Source organism: Cimex lectularius, unplaced genomic scaffold, assembly GCF_000648675.2.
Source record: "Cimex lectularius strain Harlan isolate CLEC.00 unplaced genomic scaffold, Clec_2.1 scaffold77, whole genome shotgun sequence".
In the NCBI taxonomy this organism is placed as follows: Eukaryota; Metazoa; Arthropoda; class Insecta; order Hemiptera; family Cimicidae; genus Cimex; species Cimex lectularius.
Window position 1 is genome coordinate 1,190,409 of NW_019392836.1, and position 27,529 is coordinate 1,217,937.

Below are 27,529 nucleotides of genomic sequence, written 5' to 3' on the forward strand. Positions count from 1 at the left end.
TTAGAGGCCACATGAAAATTACGATTAAAAATAAAAATAAAATATAAAATCAAACATACAACAAATTATTCTTATTTTAATGTGAGATTTAAAAAAAAAAACAAATACATCCAGACTTAAAAACCAGAATTGCTCACATTTTTCAAATGATTAAGTAATTCATTTATTATTAATTCTATTATTCATAAATACACGAATCATTTATATTTATATCATTTTTAATTTTCGTTGTGGTTAATTTTCATTTATATCCAAATTAGCCTATATGCAAAAATTTCAGTGTTTTTCTCCGTTTTTTGTGCTTTAATTAAAGGGTTATTTTGAAATTAAAAGAGGCTAATTTGAAGTTAACAACAAATTAACACAGAAATTTAAATAATTCGTATCTCGCCTCTCCTCGCTTATAAGCTGTCATCACCCTTTTACGACTATATTTTTCCTGTTGATGGTTCGATTTTATCTATTTAGATATAAAAGTATTACTATTTGTATAATTTTATTTTTTATCCATTATAAAATTGCTAAAAAAACTACATGTTTTAGTGTTTCTTTGAAATAATATATTATAGATTTTGGTTCCAATATTTGAACGATTAGAGAGTGAAAATCGTTAATTAAATTTTCGAATTTTATCGGAGATGGGGAAAGGAATGTTTTGGTCATATAAAACTACAATTTAATTGAAAATAAGTCATGTATCGACATTGTTTTATTAAAGTAAAGTAAGTGAAACAACTATTGGGCATTATTTTAAGTTATTTACACAACTTACAATTTGTTTTTAATCGTAAATATACAATATCATACAAAAGAGAAAAGAAAAATCGTTATAGTGAGTGAGAAAATTTCAATTCGTTTCACGCTCATGTGCATATCACGTTTCAGGCAATGTACAAGTCTATATATATATGTATAAAGAGTATGAAGTGTTATACACATGACCGAGAAGTCTTACATACAATTAAACGTTTTTTTAAATATAAATAACGGAAGTTTCGAGTCAAAAATACATTGGTCGAGGTTATTTTGTTTAAATTAAAGACGAACTGGTTTTTCTTCAATGTCTTTGGTCGTAAAAAGGAAGAGCCCCAGGACCCAGTTGGAAAATAACTAAGTCGTGGGTGCTTCCCCCTTTTTAATTATTCTCTCGCTTTAAATACATTATTTTTTCTAATTATATTTTTACCAAAGAAATGAGATCCCCCACCCACTACAGATAGGTATGACTTAGCAATAACAATTACAGGAACTGTATCCCTCCATAGGAGGACTCCCTTCACATAATATTTATAATAATATAATACAAATTATTCCATTCAATAATACATATTATCGTTAATAAAAAAGAAAAGAAAAAGCGTCCCCACAGTGTCAGCGGAAGCCGGCTCAGTTCCGGGAAACGCGTTTTGTCCGTGTTTATCAACTTTCGTTCTCATAAATTTTTTTTTAAATTTTGTATGACTTAGTTCTTTTTTCGACAGACAATTTGAATCACAATTATAATAAGTTATTTACAAAGTACAAAAAAAAGTCGACATGCACACGTAATATCACACACATGTATGTATATTATCATAATTTTGCGAAGTTCATTGTTTATTAAATAGTTAATTCAGTCGAATGGCTAAGGCCTATGGTGGTCCCCTATCACGTAGACGGGAGGAGGTTTGAGCATGTCTATCGTGCTACTCCTCCTCGTCGACTCCAGCCGTTTTCCTCCAGACATGTCACTGCAACTGAACAAAACAAAAAAACACACTTAGTCGGATGTCGAGCAAAACGGACAAAAATAAAAGCAAGACTCCGAGGTGAAATATCCCGAGAAGAAAACTAGAGGGGCGAAAGATCTAATTGGCCCGGGAAGGAATAATCTTAAAAAATAACCTAACTGAATTAGGATTTCCTGCAGTGAAAAAAAAGCCACAGCGTTAATTTTGAAGATTTATAAGCATAATATAAATATTCGCGAGTAAAGATTTGCAATAGTAGAAAGTGCACGTAAAATAGTGGAAATGTTGATAGTGCAAGAGTTGAGAGAAAAAAAATGTTCATCAGAGTAATTATGATTATGAAATGTATCGAATTGTGCGTTAGAAGGCGAGGGGGGACGTTTTTAAACCCAGTTTGTATCATGGTGGCTTTTGTTCAATTCAATGAATGCGCCGGTATGAAAGAACGTCCTTGTGGACTGTAGACGGGGTGGTGGGAATGAGTCTGAACAACTCCCACCTATTGACCGACGGAGAAAAACAATTCAGAGGGATCGTGAGAGATATTTACCTGGAATTACAGAGGACGCCCGGCGGCGGATGATTAGAGTCCAAGGACATGAGAGATATCCTCTTCGTAGGGGGTAGCTCGTCCTTGTGTCTCACCAACTCGGTGTTGAGCTGTTTCTGAGATCTGGTCCGCTGGAGGGTGTAGACGGGGTCCCAGCACGTTTCCGGCCCGTCGTCCGTCTTCTTACCCAGAGCAAGAGGAGAGGACCAGGTATTTTTTATCATGTGGGGGTCGGCTCGTTTGGAGACCACCGCACTGGAGACGGCGTTCTGCTCGTTCTGCCGCCTAGCCTCTTCGTCGGCCTTCCGCCTCTCCAGGGCCCGCCTCTGTTTCATGCAGACGACGACGACAGCTGCGATCAGCACGGCCAACGGGACCGCCACCGACAGGGTGGCTATCACCAGAATGTGCTCCGCGCTCAGACCAGACTCTTCTCTCGCCAGCACTTGCCTCGAGATGTTGCCGGCACGTCCCGGCTCTTCCGCACACGTCGCACCTTCGAAACCGTCGACACAAGTACACAAGAAACCGTTCACTCTATCCGTACACTTTCCGCCGTTTTTGCAAGGGGCGGGGGCGCACTCGTCAACGTCGACCGAACAGTCTTTACCGGTGAAACCGGCCCTGCACGAACACTTGTAATCGTTCACCAAATTGTAGCAGGTTCCCCCGTTGGCGCAGGGTTTGGCGAGACAGTAGTCCACCTCGTCCTCACAGTGCTTGCCGACGAATCCGGGTACGCACTGGCACTTGTAGGAGTCGACGCCGTCTATGCATGTGGCTCCGTTGCGGCAAGGCGAGCCAATGCAGTCGTCTACGTTGGTCTGGCAGTGAGATCCGGAGAAGCCCGTCGGGCAGATGCAGTTTCCTTCTGGAGTGCATGTCGCACCGTTCTGGCACTGACACAAGTCCACTTCCACCGAACAGTCTTGACCGGAAAATCCAGGGCTACAGGAGCACGAGTAGCCGGTCGCTGTATCTTCGCAAGTCCCACCGTTCTGACATGGCAGATGACCACACGTCACCGCTGAATTCTCGCAATGCGTGCCTTTCCAACCAGAGGGGCACTCGCATTTATATCCTCCCGCCCCTTCATCCTTCAAGACAACAACAAAAAATTAAAATTACAAACACAAAAAATACAGGCAAAAATGGACTAAATCAATTATACTTACGATGCATTTTGCCCCATTTAGACAAGGTTTGTGAGAACAACCGTCGATTTTGTGTTCGCAGTCGGTCCCCGTGTATCCAGGGGGACAACTGCAGGTGTAAGATCCCTGGCCGGTATTGAAGCAAGTGCCTCCGTGTCGGCAGGGAAGGTGGTTAGTGCAGTAGTTGAGATCCTGGTTGCAGAAAAGACCGCCCCAGCCCTCGTTGCACAGGCAATCCCACGGTTTTTGGCAAGTGCCGTGCAAGCAGCCGGGGTAGCGCTCGCACTTGTCGCACAGCCTTCCTTTCCAGCCGCTATGACATCTGAAACATAATTGACCGTCAATGGGACTATTGTCGGCGATCACGCCACCTCGCCGGGGAATTGGGTCGCGCCGTATTAACACGGCTCGTGGGTCTATTATTACAAAATTCAATTAAACATCACTTTCTTAAGGAAAGTCGGCAATTAACACTCTTTCTAGCTACTCTTCATTAATTAATCACGTGAAACACAAGAAATTATTAACAAAAACGACTAATTCAACTCTCGGTTTGTGAAATATTCTAAAAGTGAATTAAGATTTTTTTTGAGTTTTGTCTTTACAAATTACCTCCTTGTTGGTTGATGTAAAAGACAGGCCTTTAATTATTCCTTTTCACAAGGGTGCCACGAGTGGGACATTGTCGTCGATCTAATGGCACTCATTGTCGTCCGACGACAATGGTGGACTGTCGGTGGGACGGACTGAGGCAAAAACAGCCACCTAGTTAAAAGGGAGGCAAAAGAGTTTCCCAACATTTCATTAGAGCAATCATTAGAAGTCGTCACGAGTGCGAGGGTACGCCGGTTCCCACTTTTTTTCCACACAGCGTTCCGGCCGGTCCATTTACATTGTTAGATTTTTTTACCCCGTTCCTTTCCGTGACCTATTTGATTATGAAGCCCGAGGGGGTGAATAAAATTTGATGGGGACTTTAAAATGTAAATTAATATTGGAAAGAAGCAAAAAATCAATGTTCATTTCATAGTTCACAGATAATGTACAGTACAGATCTTCTGTTATCTATTGATATCGGTTTTATTAAAAACAAATATTAAAAAGAAAGAACCCAAACCAAAATAGTTACTAGTCGAGTGAAAATATGTGCCAAATAGTGTTCAGAAGTTCGGATTTGAGGATCAACGTTTTTCTTTCTGAGTATGTTTTTATATTGTTTATATGGTTTCTGTTTATTTTAGCTTATCTGTATTTATCGTCTTTTTGGCCAGTCCGAAGCGTTTCTTCTTCTCGTCATCGTCAGCGTTGTTCATGATAAAAATGTTGTCAAGGGTTAAGTAGGGAGAGGCAAAAAGCCAAATGTAGAATCAAACTGAGATTTTCAGGACATTCTGTCAACAAATTGGTCTTGAATGGCAAAAAAAAAATCGTTGGTTCAAGAGACTCTTATGTTCTTGAACGAAACTTTATCTGTGTATTTTTTTATAACTATAAATATATATGAGCAAAGCCAGATGCCCATAGTATCTAATAACATGAATTTATGTTGTTAAGGTAGTTTCTGTTTATTTTTACTTTTTTTTGTCCTGTCAGATGTTGTATTTGCTTCTCATAGTCTTCAACGGTGTCTGCAATCATATTGTACTAAATTATTAAGTCTTGTCGTGTTTTTGGCGTTGAACTTTCAAAACTATCACGCCCATGCCAAATAAAGTCTTTTTCTTGTTTTTGTTTATTTTGTGTGGAAGGTGTACAGGAGTTTAAATACCTTGGGAAATGGACATGGAATACAACTATATATGTATAAACAAAGCCAGAAGCCTGTCTAATAACGTGATTTTACGAGGTTTAAGTATTTTTTTGTTCATTATTTTCGATCACCTTCAGAGGTGTTTATGGTTATAGCGGTGCGTTTTCAGGTCGGGGTTATAAGTGGGGAGAGCCGAAAGCCGGGTTCATGAACCAAAGGGGGTTTTTCAGGACATTCTGTGCTAAATCGTTAAGTCTTGTGGTGTGTTTTTAGTTTTCATCCGGTCCGTTTAATTTCGCCTTTTAATTGAAGAGTTCGTCCCGGTGAAAGTCGAATGTCTCGGCTTGGTTAAAGTTCAACAACGAAACACAACTTCCCTACATAAATGTATATATGTGAAGGTTTATTTTAAATAAATTATAAAGGAAATTTTTTAAAAGCAAGTGTAATTTTGATGAAACGTCTCAGAAAGTTTGCGGGGTTGTTAATTTAAAAAGATTTGTCTTTTACATCTGTCTACAAAGGTTTCTGAAGTCGGGCCAACTAATGAAAACGATCCATCGGCTCGGAAACGGGCAAATTCCTAAATTAATTTTCTCCCCCCCCCCGCCCCCCGACACAAGATCGATCCGAAAATAAATAAGCCACGATTACGGCGATAATAGTAGGAGTGGTTGTGTAATGGAGTGGATCCGAGTTGTGTCGTGAGAAAAGGTTCACCTCGGCACCACAAGGCCAGACGATCCACCGGCCGGGCACCGGAACACATTTTTCCCAACCGGCTTCCGGCAAAATCGATCCCCTTTTTGACAAATTTGAACCAGGCCGAATGACACATGACGAGGGTCACCGTGCGACTGAACCGAAACCTAGCCGGTACCGGTTCTCCGTTTCCGTTTATCCCTGCTTTTAAAATCCCGACTTAATGACAAAACTCGAATCTATTTCAAATTAAAACCAATTTAAAAATAATAAACAATTAAAAAGCTGAATTGAAAAAATGTCACTATGTCAAGAGAGAATAAATTAAATCCCGGACTATTTGATGTTTTGTTTGAATGTTTCGGCACTTGGCCATCTTCAGGTCAAGTCAGATCAAAATATACACCGGGATGAAAAAAAAACGGCCGAGTCTAATATGATCACTGTGCGAAAATCATTATGAATTTATGTTTTGTTCTTTTCGGGCGAATTCTGCTGAAAAGATCCCATGGATCTTAAGAACGAGGTTTCCGCCGTGAACGTCTCAAATCCTGGAGGTAGGCCGTTACTGTAATTAAAACACTCCATCGTTCCCAATTAGCAGGAGGGAAAATGAGTTTGAGAACCGCTATCTAATAAATTCCCACTATTTTCTCGGCTTAAAAAAAACTAAAAAGAATATTAATAAGAACTTACATGCATTCGTTTGGATTCGTGCAGCGTCCGTGCTGGGCGTCACAACCAGGCAAGCATTTCGCTGCAAAAAACAAAAACAAAAAAGGGTTAATATATTGTCGTTTTGTAAAGTAAACATAAAGGGTCTGCAGATCCCTGGGTAATCTTTTTACAATGAAAAGTCCGCAGTGAGAAGTAAAGCCGTGCTCTATTGTATATAATAAGAGGGTACAAAATACGAATGGGAGGAGAGGGAGTCGGAGAAGAAAAAGAGGTCGGGGCAGCTGCCGGACCCGGTCCATCCGTAGGTAGCCTTTCCCACGGCTATACCACTTTCCTCCCAGCCTTCCTCCAATTATCACCGATTCCCTTCTTCACTCTGATTATGCAAGCCGTTGCCGATTTTTCTCGGGTACAATTTTTTTCCCCTCGGTTCACCGACCCGGGATCTGCATGTGTGCGGAATGACTTACGCGTCGTGCAGTATTCGCCGTCCCACCCTTCGGTGCAGATCCTGCTGCCGTTTTCGCTGCAGGTGTAATGGCCGAAATTGTCGTCCCGAGGCCTGCACAGCACTGCGCAACCGGTTCCGTAATAGTGAGGCTCGCAGGTGACTCGGTACTCGAACCTGAGCGCACCCTCAGTGCCGCCCGGGGTCCAGTCCGATCCGACGTCCAGCCATCTCTGCGTCGTCAGCCTTGTTATCAATCTTTTGTTTCCTAAAATAAAATAAAAATAAAAAATAAAAACGAGAACAATAAAATAAACAAAAGAGTGTAAAATGCCCTCTTAATATCTTGTACATATTACTATGTTAAACATGTAGCTTGATCGTTTGCGATCACAATCTGCTTTCTTTAATCAACCATCATCAGAGCTTGATAACGAACGGGCCCAAAAACGAGGGGTACATAAAAATGATCGAAAACGACCAAGCTACATAAAAAGAAGAGATCTCACACCCGATACATCAACACCCTATTTTCACATTAGCACAAAAAAACTATTGATGATATCATCATCGAGGGGGCCTGGAATCACTTTTATTTATTTCCTAATGCCACTTTTTGACGGTAATAGACCTACCACATGAACTGTTCATATCAATTGGCCCTAGGCAAAAGGGTGTTTTGTTGCTCTTTTCAACCTATAACGATCATGGAAGCATTTTTTTTTAATTTATGTGAAAGGTGGTGGAATTATAAATTAAAATACTCCTGGAAATGTGTTTTAGCACTGAACCTCGTGTATAACTATAGAAATGTATAACAAAATCATTATCTAATAACCTGATTTTATGCGGTTTAGGACTTGTTGTTTATTTCTGCTGCTCACTATCTTCAGAGGTTTTTATGGTTAAAATAGACGATTTTCGGGTGAGGGTACAAACTAACTTTCAAAAATAAAACATGGATTTTAAAGAGATCCTCTTAAGTTAAGTAATTGTCTTGAGGTATGTCTTTAGTTTTCATCTGGTCCGCGTAATCTCGCCGTTTCGTTGAACGGTGTTGCTTTTGGACTTTCAAACTATAACGATTTGTGTGGTGATTAGTGACCGTTAATCGATAATTATTCAGAAATCGTGAGATGCGGTCTCTCGGTGACCGCATCTCACGATTTCTGAATACTATAACGATTATGGAACATATCTTTCTTGATTTTGTTTATTTTGAGTGGATTTGCAAATGAAAATACCGTTAGAAGTGGGCTTTAGCGATGAACCTAGTATATAACTATAGAAATGTAATAAAAAGTCAGAAGCCAGTGGTGTCTAATAACCTGATTTTATGCGGTTCAGGACTTTTTGTTTATTTCTGATGCTCAATGCTCACCATCTTCAGAGGAGGCTAAAGTAGAGGGTATTCAGGTCAGGGTACAAGTAGGGAGAGGCACACAGCCAGTTTCAATAACAAAACATTGATTTTAAAGAAATCATCTTAAGTTAAGTAATTGTTTTTAGGTTTGTCTTTAGTTTTCATCCGGTCCGCGTAATCTCGCCGTTTCATTGATTGGTGTGTGCCTTTGGATTTTCTATAACGATTATGGAAGATACTTTTTTCTTGATTTTGTTTATTTTGAGTGGACTTGCAGGTGAGAAATATGGGAAATGAGTTTTAGCGATGGACCTCGAAGTGTTTTACGCCGAATCGCGAAGTACCCCCGGGGCCCACGGGGTCCTGAGACTCTTCCCAGTAAATATTTGGTTTCCCCTCGTTTTTGCCCGTTAATTGTATTTGATTAAGGGGTGTATTGAGAGGAGTAGGTAAATTAAGGTGCGCGGGTTAGGTTGGTAATAGTGAAGTGGAACTGCGGGGAGGGGAAGCACGGAGGTATGCACGGGCAACTTATCAGCTCTTTTCCCACGAATCTCTGCTCCCCCTCTCTTCCTTTCGGACGTCTCCCTCTCGCTCTCGCTCCTCCGCCGGATTCCAATCGAGAGGCCAAAATAAAAGGTCTCCTTAAATCGGTTTTCTCGAAAACAGGACCTTAGACAATCCCGGTACGAAATCCCCGAGGACGTTCGTCGGAGGGCAGACAGGTCCTTTGGGAAAGTTCGAGAAATAGGTGGCTGGAATGCGAGCCTCCAGTACGTGGGAAAAAGTATCGTTATTAATAGCTACTATAAGACCGTCACGACGATGCATAACAGTCCTTGAACCCTCTGACCGGTCCATTTCTCCATGTCTTATCGGTGGCAGGAAGCGAAATCGTCCTTAAAAGGCATTCCACTCTCTTTCAAACGGCTGGGAAAACTGGAGAAAAACACAGCACCCAGGTCCGAGAGACTATTCAAAACGCAACTGGATAGCCAATTCCGATGATTTATTTTAAATAGACATCGCAATTGACCTCTCCAATGCACAACACTACTAAATCTCAGATCCCATGAAAAGAAAAAGAAAAAGAATTGACGTTCTGAATACATAATTTATGTTTATGCGTGCTTATCAATAGCCAAGGATGAAAAGTACCAATTATTAACTGAATTAGACAGCAATTAAATTAACTCACCTAGAATAATTTAACGTATTATTACTCAAAATCTAAGGAGACAAATATACTTATTTTCCATATGGAAATTTCTATTATCTATTTAAAATCACAAAAATGAAACTATGCCTTTTTCTTATTTTCTTTCATTCCTACTACAACCATCCACCTATAGACCTTTATATTAAACAAAAGATAATTAGTGATTTTATGGTTTTGATTTAACGTAAAACTATTTGTGAAAATAATAACACGTTAGACGTGAATGAGTGTGTATGGGAACAAAATTATATTTTCTAAACGGTAAAACTGGAGCAAGCAACTAAATTAAGACCTATCCTACTTTGGCACCGCCTAGCATTACAATAATTGACCTATCATTTGTCAAAAGTAGGGTAGGGTCTACAACTACTAAGTCGATATTTCTGAGAACTCACGTGTATTTTTTTGTAAAGGGTTAACGCTTGAAATATTATTTATTAACGGAATCAAACACTTTTCTGACTTTTACAAGTGTTTACATAAACAATAATAATTCAGTTTTCTTTTTTTGTCTTAACTTTATATGCCAAATAAAGAACATGTAAGTAAAAACTGACCTTTTTGTATTTGACAAAAAAATAAATCAGTTAAGGTCTGTTTCTAATAACAATGCAACAGTAAAACAGAATATGATTTTTATTTACTTTCTCCGTTGAACAAAGTCAAAGCTTTTTTCTAGTTTTAAATTTATAAAGACAGAAAAACAGGGACACTTGGTTTTTTCTCCGGATAACTATGCAATAAAACAAAATATTTTTATTTACTTTCTCTGTTGGAAAACAGAGCTAAATCTTTTTTATAATCTTAACTTTATATGCCTCTAAACAAAGACAAAATAAAGATAAAGGTCAGGAACTACTTAGGTTTTTCTGATAAGTATGCAATAAGACAAAATATTTTTGATTTACATTTATTCTTTTTTTTAAGTCTTATTTCTGTCTTGAAAAACAAAGTTAAATATATGCAACTAAAATAATACATACGCTATACAGGAAGAAAAACGAACAAAAGCCAGCTAAGTTTCCTTCTGATTGTTAAAAAGGCAATTTTTAGGAAATCTTCAGTTTCTCTTCGAAAATTTCTTTTATGCATTTTTCCTTTCTAGTCTTAACTTTATATGCCCAAAAAAATAAAAAATTAGCAGGAAAGAAAAAGGACAGGAACCAGTTCTTTTTCTGATAACTATGCAATAAGACGAAACTATAAAAAGTAAACTTTAGATTAAACAGGAACGAAACATAACAGATACCATTCGAGTTTCCTTCAGATAGCTATATAATAAAACCAAATTTTCTTTATTTACTTACTTTCTTTTTTAATTTAATTTCCGTGATAGAAAGCCAAGCGAAATATATTTAAAAATGTTATTTTTCTAATCTTAACTTAAACATATATAAATAAGCGTACACAAAAAAGAAAATGAACAGAGCCAGTTCAATTTCCGCCTGATGACTATGCAATAAGAATTTTAATTTATTGAGCACGATTGTAAGCCTATCGGATAGTTCCAATCAAGAAATGAAGTTTTGAAAGTTTGAAAAGTACTTTTTTTCTCTAGCCTTAAAAAAATACAAAATACACAAGTAAAAAGAACAGATTGTCAAATTGTTCATAATGATTTTTTCCTTAAAACCTATTACATTTCTGAATAGTTCACTGGACTGATAATAAAATAAATATATATATTAGAAACCCTAATGAAAAGTTGAACAATAATTCTTCATGTAATCTGACAAATGTTTAAGTCTAGAAATAAATTAATCACGAGCGGGGTTCGAACACACGACCTTCGGCTAAAAACGCCGCTGCTCTACCACGACGAAGGTCGTGGGTTCGAATCCCGCTCGTGACACTGACTGTTTTATCTCAACCAATACTTTACATCAAGATTAATTAATTGAAAGATGTTATTTGGTCAATCGGATCACGAAATCTAATGAATTTAAAAATAAAGTTAAAGCGATTGAAAAACTCATTAGAGTAAACCTTTATTAGCTTAAATCTAATCTTATAATAACTTAGGGTAAAGAAAATTATTGTAGCTAATAGTAACGATGGTATATCTACTTTATATATTTTCTCAAATGGTAATTGTATTGAAAATAATAATAATAAATACCTATTCTGAAGATTCTTGAATGTTATTGATGTAAGTTTGGCAGTTTTTAACTTTTGAAAATATTTGAGTCGGTTTTGTTGTGGAGAGTTCGCATTGTCTTTGACCTCCGAGAGGAACCCTTCACCTCGGTGCTTTTTGTAAACTTTTGAATTTGTTTCTGTTAAACGAGACCCTTGGTAATTGGTAAGCGTGGATCCGAGAGAAGGCCGATCGTATTAATTCAGCGTTTAAGAGCCAGCGGTGAAGGCGGGGGTGAAGACTGTAAGGACTAAGAAGGTAATTGGTAGAGCACGGAGAGGTCCCGGGCCGTCTGAATACAAATGTCGACGAGATGCCTATCTACAGGGTTTCTCGGCTGTATTCCCGGCTCGATCTGTTTTGTATTCGCCTCAGCGAGAGTTATCTCTCTGGGAAAAGTTTCGGTGGGTCATACCAGACGTGGGAACACCCCCGGCCTTGTCACAATAATCGAAGCATCGTCCGAAAACAAACCCGATTTACCCTAATTAACGAATTCCAGAAAGGAAAAAGGAAAATGAAAGATTCTACTTGGAGAAAATTAAAGAACAACCTCCTATCATACCGAAGATATATATATATATATATATATATCTATATGTAAATTTATATAAAACAAGCAACTATCATGTACGAAGACTATCAAGAACATTAATCAAAACAACAACAAATATGACCTCATTCCACAATGTAGAATGAAATCGCACCATGTTCAGTGTGTTATTTATGAGTATTTAAAGTAAGGCATATACAGCGAGAACAAGCGGAGCACGATGCTCCGGGACGAGCAAAACGCTTCAAGCCCCTTTCCTATACTGAAATATTTAGGTCAGATGACTGGGAAAATAGAAAATAGTAAAAAACTATTGCCTCTTTCACAAAAAAAAGAATGACCAGATTTATTTCATTAAGTAAAATATAATAGGAGAAAGCTTGAGGTATTTTTGAAGAATTATTTTGAGATCGTGAGATGCGGTCTGGTGTGACGTAGCTTTTTGAAAAACATTTTCTTTATCGTGCCAACGTTTCGATCTTTATTGAGATCATCTTCAGGATACTTACACAGAAAACAAGCACTCTTTGCCCTGAAGATGATCTCAATAAAGATCGAAACGTTGGCACGATAAGAAAAATATTTTTCTAAAACCGACGTCACACCAGATCGCATCAGGTATTAGCAAACATTTTCTTTATCGTGCCACATCCGATCTTTATTACAGGGCACTTACACAGAAAGCACACATTGAGCCCTGAAGATGATCTCAATAAAGATCGAAACGTTGGCACGATAAAGAAAATGTTTTCGTAAAACCTACGCCACACCAGATCGCATCTCACGATCTCCAAATAATCATTAACTAACGGTAAAGACCACACATTTTTGAGGAAGTTGGTTAAACTTCAACGTCAAGTCATAATTCTGCGGAAAATAAATATCTTCAGGCGGAGCTCGCGTCTTTCACGTAATTTCACAAAAATTTCCCATCTAGGCCAGTAAACATAGGTATCAACAGGCTCGACACCCTGGGCCATAAAAAGAAGTTTCCAAGGACCATAAAAGCAGGACAAGCAGGCCAAATGAGGGGATGAACACCTGTTGTACGTTTCGGCCGCCCGTTGGGAATCTGTTTCGCAACCTTTCTCATAGGAACAAAACAGATCTGAAGATAGGAACTGGAACAATGGATTTTTCCTAATCATACCGTGTGTTGTATTGGACTGGAAGGAAGAGAAAAAAAACTCGATAATACACTCTTGCGGCGACTTTTATCTGTCGAATTGCTTGCAAAAGTGAGAATCGACAAGTCCTTGTGTTACAAGAAGGCAATCAAGTCCTACCTAGGTGAAACTAAGAACTACTAGTTTTTCTTGATATGTGCAACATTTCCACACTTTATTCCTTGATTGGAAATATCAGATGAACTTACAAATCATATTGAACAAAGTAAAAGTCTTACTACATAGTTATCAGGAGAAAACTTTATTGGTTTCTGTTTTTTTTTAAGCTAATTTGTCTATTTTGAATTTATGCACAGAACAAAATCTTCCAGAACATATTTAAATTTGTTTAACAAAAGTAAACAAATAAAAACAGATTTTATCTTATTGCTAAATTAACTGAAAAAATCCAACATGTTCTTTCTACTCATTTTCGTTTCTGTCAAGCATATTGGGAATGCTTTAGCAGCATATATCGGGTTGTCCGGAAAATAATGCAGGTTTTTAAGTTTTCATTAAAAAAAATCTATATAAAATATTCTGTTTACGTTTACAGGATTACTCATTTGTATGAATGTCAACACTTATTAATCCTCTTCCAAATGANTTACCAACACGTTGGGAGAAATGTATTGAGAGTATGGGAAATTATTTTGATTAAAGAACATTGCTTTAAAGTAACTAGTTTCTTTTTTTTTTGTTTAATACCAAAATCCTGCATTATTTTCCGGACAACCCAATAATATTATCATTGAAAAAAAAAGACTACTAGAATGGATTTAACTTGGTTTTCAAACATAGAAAGTAAACAAAAAAGAATAAAAGAAATACTATGAATCTTACTGCATTAGGAGGAAACTTAGCTGACAAGAAGTTTTCATTTTGGTGTGCGCTAATTTTTAATTTTTATAGTTTGGAAAAGAAAAAACCTTTCGGAACATATTTAGAACACAGAAATCAAATATAAAATATTTTTTGTTGTTTACTGATCAGAAGAAAACTTAACTGGTTTTTGTTCTTTTTCTTTTCTGTGTAGGCTTATTTGTACTTTTTAGTAGCATATGAAGTTAAAATCGGAAAAAAAAACTTCCAGAACATATTTAAATTTTTTTTTCAAAGACTGAAAGGGAATTAGAAAAGAAAGGAAGTAAATAAAAAAATATTTTGCCTTATTGCATAGTTATCAAAAATAAACTTTAACTTCTGTACTTTTTCTTTCCTGTGTGCACTAATTTGTGTTTTTTAGTGTCATATGAAGTTAAGACTTGATAAGAACGTGTAGAACACATTTAATTTTGTTATACAAACATAGAAAATGAATAAAAAATATTTTGTCTTATTGCATAGTTATCAGAAAACGTAGCTAAGAAACTTAGCTGATTTCTGTTCTTTATTTTTCTTATGTTCTTTTATTTGTAGTTAACTTAACTTTAAAAAATTTTAAAAACTTTTTATTTGCTTGTATCTATTTTATATTTTAATCATTGTTTTCCTGTGTGTATTAATTTGTAAGTTAAGACTAGAAAAAAATAAAATGAAATTTTAGATTATGTTTAACTTAAAGGTTTGAAGCGTTTTTAAACATAAAAATCAAAATATTGTAGATTATTGTCTTTCTTTAATCAGAATTTTATTCCTGTGTACTGGATTATTTTTCTTTTATGAGTTAATTATTTAATTTTAAGAATAGAAAAAACATTATTTGTTTCGTAACCCTTTATAAAAATATGTTTAAAACTTAAAACCCTCATTTCATACATCTCCAGTCGATAATTTGCAATAATAATCGTCTGTTTTATCGTAACCTACTGTATTTTCCATCTTATACTCTCATGTTATTGTTATACGGGATGAATGACAAATAAAAAATATTTGTCTGTTTCACCGTTGTTTGTGAAGGCTTATACAAATGGGATTAGGGCAAGGAAACAAAACCAAAATCTGTTTTCCAGAAATTCTGTTATAATATTGAAATCCGGTCGGGAATAAAATTGCCAAAGTTGTTTTAAATGCGATTCCATTGTGTATTTTTTTTTAATTTTGAAAAGGATTGTGATTTTTTTTGGGTTTACTTTGCATTTAGTTTACTTCTGAGTTTGAAGATTTTTAAGTAGAATAAGATTGCGAGGGATGACAAAAATGGATTTTGATATTTCGTAAGTTTTAGGTTGACATAGGAAAAAGGGTTTTAAAAGGGCTTACCAGACAGGCTCGACGTCGTGTTCGTGTCGTGCCAGGCTTCGACGATGAGAGAGAAAGTCCCCTGAAAAAAAAAAGACACGCAGGTTAATTTTTAATATTGAATGCTTATAAGGCCGTGATGTGGAAAAAGGTGTGGGAAAAAGCCCGACTGCTAATTGATGATGTTTTGTATGAATGAGGTGGACCGGTTGCCGGGAGCACCGTTACTCACCGCCGAGTAAGTTCCCACAGGCGCTCCACTCTCTCCAGAAATCCAGCCGGAAAAACAAGGATATAACGTGTAATTGCCGGAGGCCGGGTTGCCCATATATCTCGCCCATAGATGCCGCCCTTTTTAATTGTTATACTTCGCCTTATGATTATTACGACCCCTTTTCACAAAACTGTCGAAAAGACGTTCAGGTACTTGCGGGATCACCTCGGGGTTCCTTCCTTTTTTTCCTACCCAGGCGGTTGAAATCTGGAGACCGAACACTACATCTGACACGGATTAGAGTAAACAAAAAGGGAAGGGTTTCGAGAAAACGTCAAACAAAAACCAACAAATTGTGAGAATTCCTCTTGGGGTAATGGACCTATGCTATGGCGTAGTTAATGGAACTATGCAATAACAGTCAATCAGGAGCCAGCATTGTTCATTGTAAAATGTCATCTATAATTGTTCTGGATGTTTTCCTTTTAAAGTGGCATATTGTTTGTATTGAGACAAGAAACACCATTGTTTTCAGTGACAGTCAATTAAAAATCGATAGGTTTTCTTGTATGTCAGTTTTAATTGCCCTTTGAAGGTCAGTTAGGTCCTTTTCTATATTGGCGTATTGTTTGCGGTATTTTTCAAAGTTCTCGTTCTTTGTTTATGGCAGTGACTTTGTAGTGATAGTCAATTTGTCTCTTGGCCAGGAAAATCTATTACCAAACAGAAAGAAATCTGCCTAAAGATCAATTTTACAGAATTGCCGATATAGAATGGATACAAAATAATTTTAATAAGTTAAAGTAAATTAATTTCTGGACAATCCGTGGTTAATCGAATTCGGTATTTGATAATCAAACAAACAACGCAGGGCCAAAAACGAATTTTAAACTTATTAGAACAATTATTTCAAAGGAAATTTATGAATTTGAATGTCCAAGAAGTCTGGTTTTCCTAGTCCGCCTAGTCTCAATTTTTACTGGGTACTGGATAACCGAAGTAAATAGCGAAGGATTCCAAAAACAGTCAATAAAATAATTTCACCTATGATAAAGGCAAATAAATGGACAGGACTGCTAAAAAAATCTTTGCCAAAACCAAGTGAAACTAAAACGCTTCTTACCTCAAAGGCTTAGCTGGCAAAGAGAAAAGACATAGATATATAGATAGAAAGATGGACAGAGAAATAAATAAAAGAAAGCTGTTACAAGTATTACAAATAGGAAAATATATATAAGGCGAAAAACAAAGAACTAGTCGGAGAGAGCAAGAGTAAGAAATTCGCTGAACACGAAGATAAATTACATTACAGAGATGGGAAAGGAAAAGAGAGAAGACAAGTTACAAGTAAGAAAAGAAAAATAAGGAGCAAAAAAGAAGGAACGAGACGGAGAGAAGGCAAGTAAGAAAGTTAGTGAAGAAACAGATAAATAAAGGGACAAATAAAAAGATAGAGAGAGGGAGGAGTGAGAAAGAAAGAAACAAAGAAAGAAAAGTAAGAAAACCTGTTGCAAGCAGAGAAAAATTCGATGGATGGAGTAAGATATAAGAATAAGTAAGAAACTTTAGAAAAAATGTATAGATATGGAAGGAGGGGTGGAGAGAGAGAGAGAGAGAGAGAGAGAGAGAGAGAGAGAGAGAGAGAGAGAGAGAGAGAGAGGAGAGAGGANGAGAGTGAGAGAGAGAAGAGAGAGAGAGGAGAGAGAGAGAGTGAGAGAGAGAAGAGAGAGAGAGAGAGAGATAGGAGAAAGGAATGGGACAATTTTGGTATTTCCTTCATCGAGAAATTTTGGTTTGGGCCCAAATGTGAAATGAATACCAACTAGATCACGTTAAATAAAATACAAAACAAACGGTTCATAGTTATTTGAATTTTTTCCCTACTTTGAAGCGAAACAGCCTAAGGGCAGCCTTTAGTGGGCTTTAAGAGTTCTCCCCCTCAAATAAAAAATATAAAAAAAGCAAAAACCATCCACATACCCCTGTACAAAACGTATAATTGCCCCTCGGAAAAATGCCCTCCCTTTTAATTGTTACAATTCAACCTGTTTCCCCAAAAGCGTTCTTATAATTATCGGGGCCCGATTTCCCCCTCGGTGTAAATCCTTGAAGGACGTTTCCAGGTATGATCCGAGTCTCGCCCACCGGTTACGAATCGGTTTTTGTCAAAACTGGAGTCAGTAGCCTTGCCCATTATCCACGGTAGTGGCGTACTGGAGGAAAAGTGAAGTATTTACTGCCCGTATCGACACGGTAGCCCGGAGAAAAACGAACCCAGTAAATCAACCTGGATTGGTTTATGACGATTCCACTTTTCTCCCTTTTATCTGAACCGTTGAAAGCAAATGACAACCGTTACGATTCAATAAAATGTATTTTAAATGTGCACCCGTGACAAAGAAAAAAACTGCAAAAACATAACAAGCTAAGGTGGAAAGGCCTTTCAAATACATTACTGTCCTTACTGAAAAGTTTCAGCAATATATACATCTACCAGAAATATTATTTTTTAATATTTCATTGTACAGACAAAACAAAAACAACAGCAAAAACAATAAAAATTCAAGGATTCACAAATAAATCTCATGGCATGAATGAGAATGTGAAAGTCTTGCCAAGTTGTCAGGATTGAATGGCGTACAGAAATAAATTGATTTTCCTCACTTGAACTGTCACATCGTGTAAAACGATGATTTAATCTTTTAAAAAACATTTAAATTAAAATTGAAAGTGAAACTTTTAATATAAATACAATGCTTGTTTATTAATAAGAATGTTACTTCATACTTTTACGACGTCATCAATTACGAAATAATAGTCCTGAGAGGTATAGAAGAAACGCCTAGCTATTTTTATTACATTTATTTATTTGGATTTTTCTTTATTTATATTGTTAATTAGAGCATTATTTTTAAATCTGCAGACATTAATTTACTAGCACCGTTTTATGAAACCTAGGCAATCCATTCTTGATGACTTTCCGTTCCGCCTTTTTATGAAATTTCACTCAGCATAGGGCTTGTTAAAGGTTTGCCCCTGTGTCTATAAGTGGCGTTAGGCCAGAGGAGCATCGGGCCCCCCAAAAATAATATCATAACAGAACACGGCCTCACTATAAATAGGGCGCACAAGTGGGATTCGTCATCCCCCAGGATAAGGCACACTTAAACGACCATTCGTAACTGCATAATGGGCAAAAATTGGGCCAGATGGCGTCCTCTGACGACCCCCAAACCTCCTCCACGCCCGTACAACACCCAAAACAAAGGGGATTAATTATCTTTCGATTAGTTCGTTTGATAAGTTTTTTACATGTTCTTGTGGGCAAGGGCAACACAAAAAGAAACCCTAGGCTTGTAACCATGTTAAAATATCAATTTATAACACCAGTTAAATTCACGTAAACAAAATTCAAACTGAACCAACCAATTTAAATAAAAATTTAAAAGGCTTAAAATAATATCAAAAATGTTCGATTTTTATAGGTTAACAAAGCTATAAAACAAAGCCCTGATCAAACTTCCGCATAGGAAAACTTTAAAACATCTAGTAAAATTATTAAATTAATTTTACCGTTAAAAATGCTTAAAGAACTTTAGAGAATTTATAATTATAAAGTAAAAGTATTTTGTTTTATTTTATGTACAGTTTATTTTTATTTCACTAAATTATTGTTATTAATATTCAAAATATATATATCCCATCTGATTTATCCTACTAGTTTTTTTTAGACAGGGTTTTGGAACTAAGAACTCAAGCTACAAGATTTTTTTTAAATCAAAATTTTCAACTAAAAAGTTTGACAAAGCTTTATACAGACTTAACTATTAATAAATCTTTTCGGCTGGTTTAATTATATTTTCATTGATTTAATAATTTGGAAAACCCTAAAAAAAATTACAGGTTGATAAACCGAGGTTTTCCCACTATGCAATTTTGTCTAAATATTCAAAGAACCCTGTTAAATTTTTGAGGCCCCTTCTAGTTTTAAAATCAAAATTGGCCAATTAACGGAAAAATCGACTTTCCCACTTGCAACACTATTTCACAATTAACGCGCAATTCTCACCAATTGTTAATTCTGTTTTTTCCATCCTACGACTAAAAATAAAAAAGGACTTTTCAACTTTTGCTGAAATATAAACGTTTTACGATAACGGTTAAGCATTTGTACAATACATTTAAAAAAAGAATGTTAATTTGTGGTTTATTTAGGCAAAATTTTACTTTCTCAGAATATTATAAAGCTTAATGAATTTTGTTGAAACAAGGCATTAATAAATTAGATATCTTTATTTTTTCTTGTCTGCAGTAATTTATAAAATAAAGCCTTCATTTGAAATATATGTCAATGTTGATGAATTATAATATTATATACAAAAGACAAGATTAACTCCGGGTAGAATTTTTTCCCAAGTCCTACACAATTTCCCTTGGACCAATAATTGATGGCTGTATTATTTTCATCTAATAATTGATTTTAAATAAACCTATCGTAGGACGTTCGGCTAACTTTTCCCGGGTTTTCCTAAATTAAAAGCGGAGAAAGGCCACTGAGGAAAGCGAACGGATTAAGCACTTCAGGGGGGCTTCTAAATCAGTAGCCGGGAAAATTCCCACGCTTCCGATGCTACAGTTTCGTCAAATATTTTAACTTAAAATAAGTTGGCCGGCTCTAAATTCAACTCCGAAAAAACCGAGTGGATTTTATGATTACTAAAAAATAATATAACGTACTATATGTAACAAAATAAAATAACTATTCTTAAATCCCACAGTACAAAATACGATAAAAAATATTTAACTTTGAAAAAATAAATAAAATAAGCTCTGCTTAAACTGACGAAGAAAGACACAGAATCGAGACAAATATTATTTTTCTTATATCCAATGATTTTTCTAAAAAAATTTGTTATTATCAATATCATCTTCTCTTAAATAACAACTAGATTAAAGATTATTTTAAAATGTATATATGAAAAAACGAGAAAATTCTATTTTTAGGACAGCAAAGCAGGAACTAAGACAATCCTGATTTGTTATTAAATTTTTTGACCATTTAGATTTATTTGATTAACTTGCATTTACATTAAATTATAAATCAAGAAAATAATAAATAAAGTGAAAAATAAGATCAAATAGTTAAAACCACATTTATATGGTCAAATCCCCTTATTACTCCTTGCTAAACACTTTACCTATTATTATCAACATTGACATTTTATTAGTGCTATGAATGCAAGTCAAGCCTAGAAATTTTTTTTAAATTTAAAAAAAATATATATAGATAAAAAGTATAAATAAAATATATTATTATAAAAAATTATAACAAAATTTATGAAATAAAATCAAGAATATGGAGTTTCTGTGACTTTTTCGTCAGGCATTTCACAGTGAACCTCTTTTAAATCTATTAGGTACATTTTCAGAAAAGGGCATTAAATAATTAAAGAAAATGACTGAAAGTATACTTTTCGAACTAATTGGTCACTTATTACCCAAAAAAAATAAAAATAAAAAAACTTCAACTGTCAAACAGGAAGAAAAATGGAAAAGACGGTTTCATTGACTTTAATAATTATTTATAATTTTAGCAAATATAATTAATATATTAAATAATAAATCATTACGTGAAGCTCGAGATTTTGCTATTTCAAATCATTAACGGGATTCCGATTAACACGAGGGATTTTATTTTGTTCGAATAGCACTAGGAAGAGATCAAGTCTCAGGCTTCTTTTTTATATAACGTGTCTTATTTAATTATTTAAACGAAAATTCCTTTAAGAAAGCAATAATTAATTATAGAAGAACGAGCACCTACTGGTACGTTATTAATTAAAAAAATACAAAGAAAAGAACAAGAAACAGGACGTAAATGCCGTTTCTACTCAGATAAAACCGACCTATTTATCATATATGTAATCGAAACCGATGTATCTTTCCTGTAATCGAGATTTTGATTCGAGATTAAATTATTAACAGGCCAAGGAGAATGAAACGTGTTTGATATTTATTGGGAAAAAAAGATTTGTATGCACATCTGACTCTATCTAGCACGAAGAAATAATGTATTTGTAATATTGATCAATAGTGTATTCTGTAGTTTATTTATTTCTTTGAGAAAACTAGAGAAAAGACGGTAAAGTTTAGAGGTAGCATTTTTTTTTCTAAGGAAAGTCATTTTTAAGATTTTTATTTTATAGTTTATGATGATGATCTGAATACTCTCGCTATTCCTGACAAAATCAGATTGTTTGTTATAAGGTACTACGGATGTACTTTGTCCTTTGATCGAAGTATACAATCTAGGGCAGGCAGAGCTGATCCAAAGGCAATGCAAACTTGTCATTATCAAAACTAACCAGTCGCGCTTTTCAAAAGGTTAAATTTGACGTTTGCTACTTACAGGCCATGTGAAGTCAAAAGGGAACGAGATGAGGTGTCCGTTCGGCGTGAGATCCAGCGAATTCGTACCGAGGACCGGTGTGACGAGATCGCCGAACGTGCAGTTGCTCGTGTAGTCCACCTGGGCTTGATAGTGCTTTAAGCAGGCGCGGAGGCGGGTCAAGCACGGCCTAGGGCACTCGCCGCCTCCGCCGCTTCCGCCTCCGGTGCAGCACTCGCCCATCGAATCCCGCCCCAAGGGGTTTTCGAGGGAGAGGATCTTCAGTTCGAACACTCCTGATGACTGGCACTGGGGAAAAAAAAACACAATTTAAAAAAATGTAAAAAGAAACAAAGAGAAAATTTTAAAGGAGGATCCGGATTCGCTTTCCTTCGTCTTTGGTCCAAAGCGGATTTTGCACAAAAGTCATATCAAAACAGATCAGGACGAACTTAAGATAAAAAATTTAATGAAATTCCCAGCTTGAAATTAAACAAATTATATTTTCTTTTGAATCAATAACTTCTTTGAAATTGTTACTGATAACTGTCATCGTTGTCATCGTGCCAAGCACGCAATTCCTTCAAAGCTGCCAGGCCTGGGGGGTTCAAACTTTGACGTGGGGTTTCTGCGATTACCAAGGACTTCGGGCTGCTTTGTAAGTTGTCCGCTTCAAAACCAAAAGAAAATTCATCGAGGAATGATGGGAAAAAGCGCCCAGAAGGATCAAGAAAAATCATCCAATTTTGAGAGGAAATAAAATGATAACTTTTACCATCGATTACTGGGTAAATTTAACGTGTTTTTATATTAAATTTACATCATGTGAATAGAGATTTCCTTCTTAGGAGGTCGTTATAAAATATTTGACCACCTGGGACAATTTTTCCCCTTAAGAAATTGGAAAAATCGTCCTTTTTGGAAATGTTGAGAATATTCTAAACGTGGACTTTTTTCTTGAAATTTATTGTTTATCTAACTTGTTTTTAAATGCTAGTCCATGGAATTTGTTAAACAAATTTATACTTTATTTAAGATTAAGACATGATGCCAGGAGATCTTAAATTGTTCACTTATCAGTATTTAACCCTAGACTTCACCCTACCTTGTGTATTGCACCGAATTTGGCCTTGTTTCAAGGATTAGACAAATCTCAAAATTTCCGCTTTGTGAAAAAAAATATGATAAAATATCCATAATCCGATTCTGTTCGGACCGAGATCGTCTAATTCAGGACGGGGATTTTTTTCTCCCCCGATGGGTCTCGCTCGGCGGATTCGTCCGGCCGGGGATCTTTATTTATCTCGGGTTCAAGTGCGCTCCGGAATAGATTTATTACGAATTTGCCGGATGGGCATTTGGGGGGGGGGGGAATAAAAATACAAAAGAAAATTTTTTTGTCGACTGATTCCTTTTATATTTGGAAAAGGATTGTCGCTTACGGCCGGCTCATCGGGGCTTAAGTCGAGCCGAAGATTAGCCGTTCTTAAATAAAAACCAAGACTGGTAAAAACAACCCATTCTCAGGATATTTACAATAATGTCCAGGTAACTTAGAAATGAGGAAAATAATGATTTACAAAAAATAATCCAAAAGTGAAGAAACAAGAAAACATTTCTTACTTTTTCTATCCATTACTACTTACAAATTAATCAAATTAATTATAAAATTATATAATGTCAATATAAAAACTGCCAAATGAATAATCTACCAATAGTCTATATAAACAAATGAACATTTCCATGTTTAAATTTCTCAAGCACATTCCTGGTTTCGGTTCGACTAGTCTCGCTTTGTACTTAATTTCCGCCCATAATTAGCCCATAATCATTTAATAAAATAAGACCCTAAACAATTCTATAAACCAAAAAAATACGATGGGTCAGGGTTAATTTCAATTCAAAATCCAATCCTTGAGTATTAAAAAAAAAATCACAGCAGTAAATTAGCAATTTGGACCAAAAAATCATAGTTTTCTATAAATCTAAGTATAGAAAAACAAAACTCAAACCCCCTACTTTTATTACAAATTGTCAAACATAGAACAATCTTATGCAATGCGATCATAAAAACTTAAAAACATAACAGGCTGACATCTGAATAGTAGTTTTTACGCCGTAACTTGAAAAATTGAATTTCAAATTTTTTTTTGTTTCAACACAAGCACATTATCGTATATATAAATACATATTTGCATGTATTTTATGCACTTGTGCGAATATAACCATCAAGAGCTGTATTTAAAAGATTCATGGGTGTTTGAAAGAGAAAAGTTTGCAGCATAAAGCATCAAGCGTAAAATTCAACATAACAAAAGTTTATTTTTTTATTTACTATTTTATATCACGAGGAAAACTCTTTTAAACTCTTATTTTCTCATATTTCCCAACATATATAACGAAATAAACAATAAAATCTAAATGAAAAGTAATAAATCGTAAAAGAATCCTTTTCTGAATTTTTTAATGGTCTTATTAAATACAGCAAGTTGGAGGAAATTGAAAAACTTACGAAGCTTTATAAGACAGATTGTTTATTTTAAAAAAAAAACAAAAAAAAACAAGAAAACGAGGGAAACTAAACGGACCCAATGACAACTATTAATTAAACAGAAAAATCGGAAGCACCTCGTCAAGTTTGACCTTCCTTGGCATTTCTTGTATAAAAAAATATTTATTTAAATTGGTACCATTTTAAAAATCAATCATATATGCTATAAACCAAACTTTAATTTTATGAAAACTATCTAAAAATATTGACCTTTTTTCCATGGATTTATGTCAATCTATGAATTATTAATGAAATATTTGGGAGAAAAATGTAGTTTAAGACCGAAATTGTTTGTGAGTTTGTGATAAAAATTCGCAAGTTCGAGTGTTTGTTTACGATTTATCCTAGGATGTTGTTTTATGTAATTTATGTTAAATTATTGTTTTATTTAAACCGAAATTGCATTTAGTAAACTTTTATATGGAGAAAATCACGCTGATGATGATGGAAATGTATAAAGATAGTGTGTTGACTAATTTTTCTTATTTACTTTTTGTATTTACATGAGAAATTTTAGTACTTTCGATGTCAGTTGGTCAATTTAAGTATGTAAAGTTACCTAGTACTATAAAGAAATTTTCAATCGAATTTAGCGTCGTCGTACAAAAAACACCGTTGGACTTCATCGCCGAAGTTTTTGAAGTAACCCCCCCCCCCCCGACAGAATGATTTCCACCTTCCTCCGGGCCGAATGTTGACCAGTCCCAGGCGAAAAACCGCCGGTGATTTTAATGGTAAACTTCGTAGAATCGAGCAGATGCTCGCCGGCAGGTGCTTAGATGGCCACCTTGACGAAGAAATTATCCGAAGTACGGGGAAAGAAAAAATTCGAAAAACGAGTCTTTTTACCATAACCAAAAACGGCTTTTCTCTATGACCCAAAACGGAGCCAAACCCTTGTCAACGTTGACAAACCACGACTGACAACTTTGCCTAAGAGAAAAATGGACGATAAAGAAGGTCAAAAAGAACTATTCGTCAATAATATCAAAACGTTTCAGTCTTTACAAAAATCGAAAAACATGTTTCAATTAATAAAATGTTATCTGGAAGAAAAATGGGCGAAGTATACAGTATATATATTACAGTCGATACATCAGTCTGATAGGTATGTTAGGTGTTTGTTATTTAGTTATACTTAAAAATACGAAACTAGCGAAACAAGGCGGACCAGGATTGTTATTTTTTGTTAAAACAAATATAAACATTGTCTTTCATTTTTGATCTATAATAGTAAAGTTGTTTTTGTCAAGCAATAAATTCATGAAGTTTACATTTCATAATAGCAATACCTTTAAAACCGTGTAAAACAACGTTTTAAAAAAAATGATTTTGTGATCATTTTCGTCAGTGTTTACAATCTAGTAAGGTGATCCTGTCGAAACCTTTTCGTCGTATGATTCGTCATAAAACGTCCAACCTCGCCATCACGTGGTTTTACGTCCAAAACCGGAAAGGTTACGTATTTGAAAAAAAAATCCAGGATCGAAGTAAACATAAGGCTGGAGTTTTCAACATTGACTTTTAATTATAAAAAAAACATACAAGAAATTTGGATGCTTTTCTTAGGGTCGGAAAAAAACCGAATGCGCGATAAACGATTTATATCGCAGGTTGGATAAACGACGAAAAAAACATCCGATTTTTTTGGCTATGGTTTGTTATGGATATGGACATGTCACGATGGTGGAATGACTTTTGTTTTAAAGGTGGAAGCTAAGAGGAAGAAGTTAGATGATGAGCACGCTGAAATCGTGTAAATAGACTGAAGTTTAGCCCTTTTAAACAGGTATTTTTTACAGGTGTAAACAAGACTACACGGAAATGAGAAACGCGATATAACGAAAGGACAAGAGGTAATCCAAAACCGTGTTTTTCAGAGCATAGCTAGAAAAAAAAATACGTATAAAAAGTAAGAAAAAAAATAGGACTCACCTTAAAAGGATAACCAAGGAGAAATAGCAATAGAGTAATCCCAAACATGACTGAGGAAATCTTGAAATCACTGAATCACTTGAGATCACAACACAAAACACAAAAAAAACACTCCCCAAAAAAAACCCAGAGAAATAATTTTTTTTGGGACGGATGTTGTAAAAATTCACGAGCCGTCAGACATGGCGAAATCTCTTCCTTTTAATGTTGAAGCCGGTGTGATAGCTCAGCATCCGAGTGGGTAAGACGCGGCACTTGAAGTGATGAGAAAGAGCGGCTGTGGAAGAGATAGTCGCGGTAGAGGTGTGCAAGCTAGACTGACTGTGGTGGAGGAAGTCGGCGGAGGTCTCGAGGACGGGGCGCCCCTGGCGGTCGGCGCAGCTTGGCCCACGGGCCACCAGGGCGGCGAAGCACCCCCTCCCCGGGTGGCGAAGCCCCTCCTGGTGCTTCGTAGCCACCTGCGGACTTGGGCAGATGAGCAACAGGCTGGAAGCCGGTCGAAGCGACCTCTCGGCCTCAGAACGACGTCACCAACCCTTCCTCACCAATTCACAACACCCAATTTCACGATAATATCAAATCATCACATTCTGTCTGGCAAATTTAGCCATTTCGGTCAAATTCACAGAAAAATAACTAGTCAGTGTTGTACCCCCACATATAACCCTGATGTCATGTCATCGGATTTTATTACAGAACATCACCAACCTAAAGTTACAGTTTTTATCGCCCGGACAGTAATCGCATTATAATTTTTGAGGTATCTTCATAAGGTCTTTGTGATGAAGTAGACGTTTTTAGGTTCACCAA

The 27,529-nt window shown here is 35.8% G+C and overlaps 1 protein-coding gene across 1 annotated transcript; it reads right to left on the reverse strand.

The window, feature by feature from the left end:
* Window positions 1–691: 691 nt before the first annotated feature.
* LOC106669577 (neurogenic locus protein delta) lies at window positions 692–27,529 on the reverse strand. Its single transcript, XM_014399149.2, has 8 exons — window positions 26,720–27,529; window positions 22,255–22,542; window positions 15,653–15,713; window positions 7,035–7,280; window positions 6,583–6,643; window positions 3,456–3,756; window positions 2,281–3,377; window positions 692–1,736 (listed from the first exon to the last, which is right to left on the reverse strand). Exons 1-8 carry the CDS (start codon window positions 26,765–26,767, stop codon window positions 1,625–1,627), a joined length of 2,214 nt encoding a protein of 737 aa, XP_014254635.1. The 5' UTR covers window positions 26,768–27,529; the 3' UTR covers window positions 692–1,624.

What these genes read in the sequence shown, in the direction of transcription:
- LOC106669577 (XM_014399149.2), bottom strand. Translation starts at nt 26,767, where the DNA reads ATGTTTGGGATTACTCTATTGCTATTTCTCCTTGGTTATCCTTTTAAG. An exon ending in CGGCGAATACTGCACGACGC is followed by an intron (nt 6,644 to 7,034) that starts GTAAGTCATTCC and finishes TGTTTTTTGCAG; the next exon opens with CGAAATGCTTGCCTGGTTGT. An exon ending in ACGAATCCAAACGAATGCAT is followed by an intron (nt 3,757 to 6,582) that starts GTAAGTTCTTAT and finishes ATTATGTTTCAG; the next exon opens with ATGTCATAGCGGCTGGAAAG.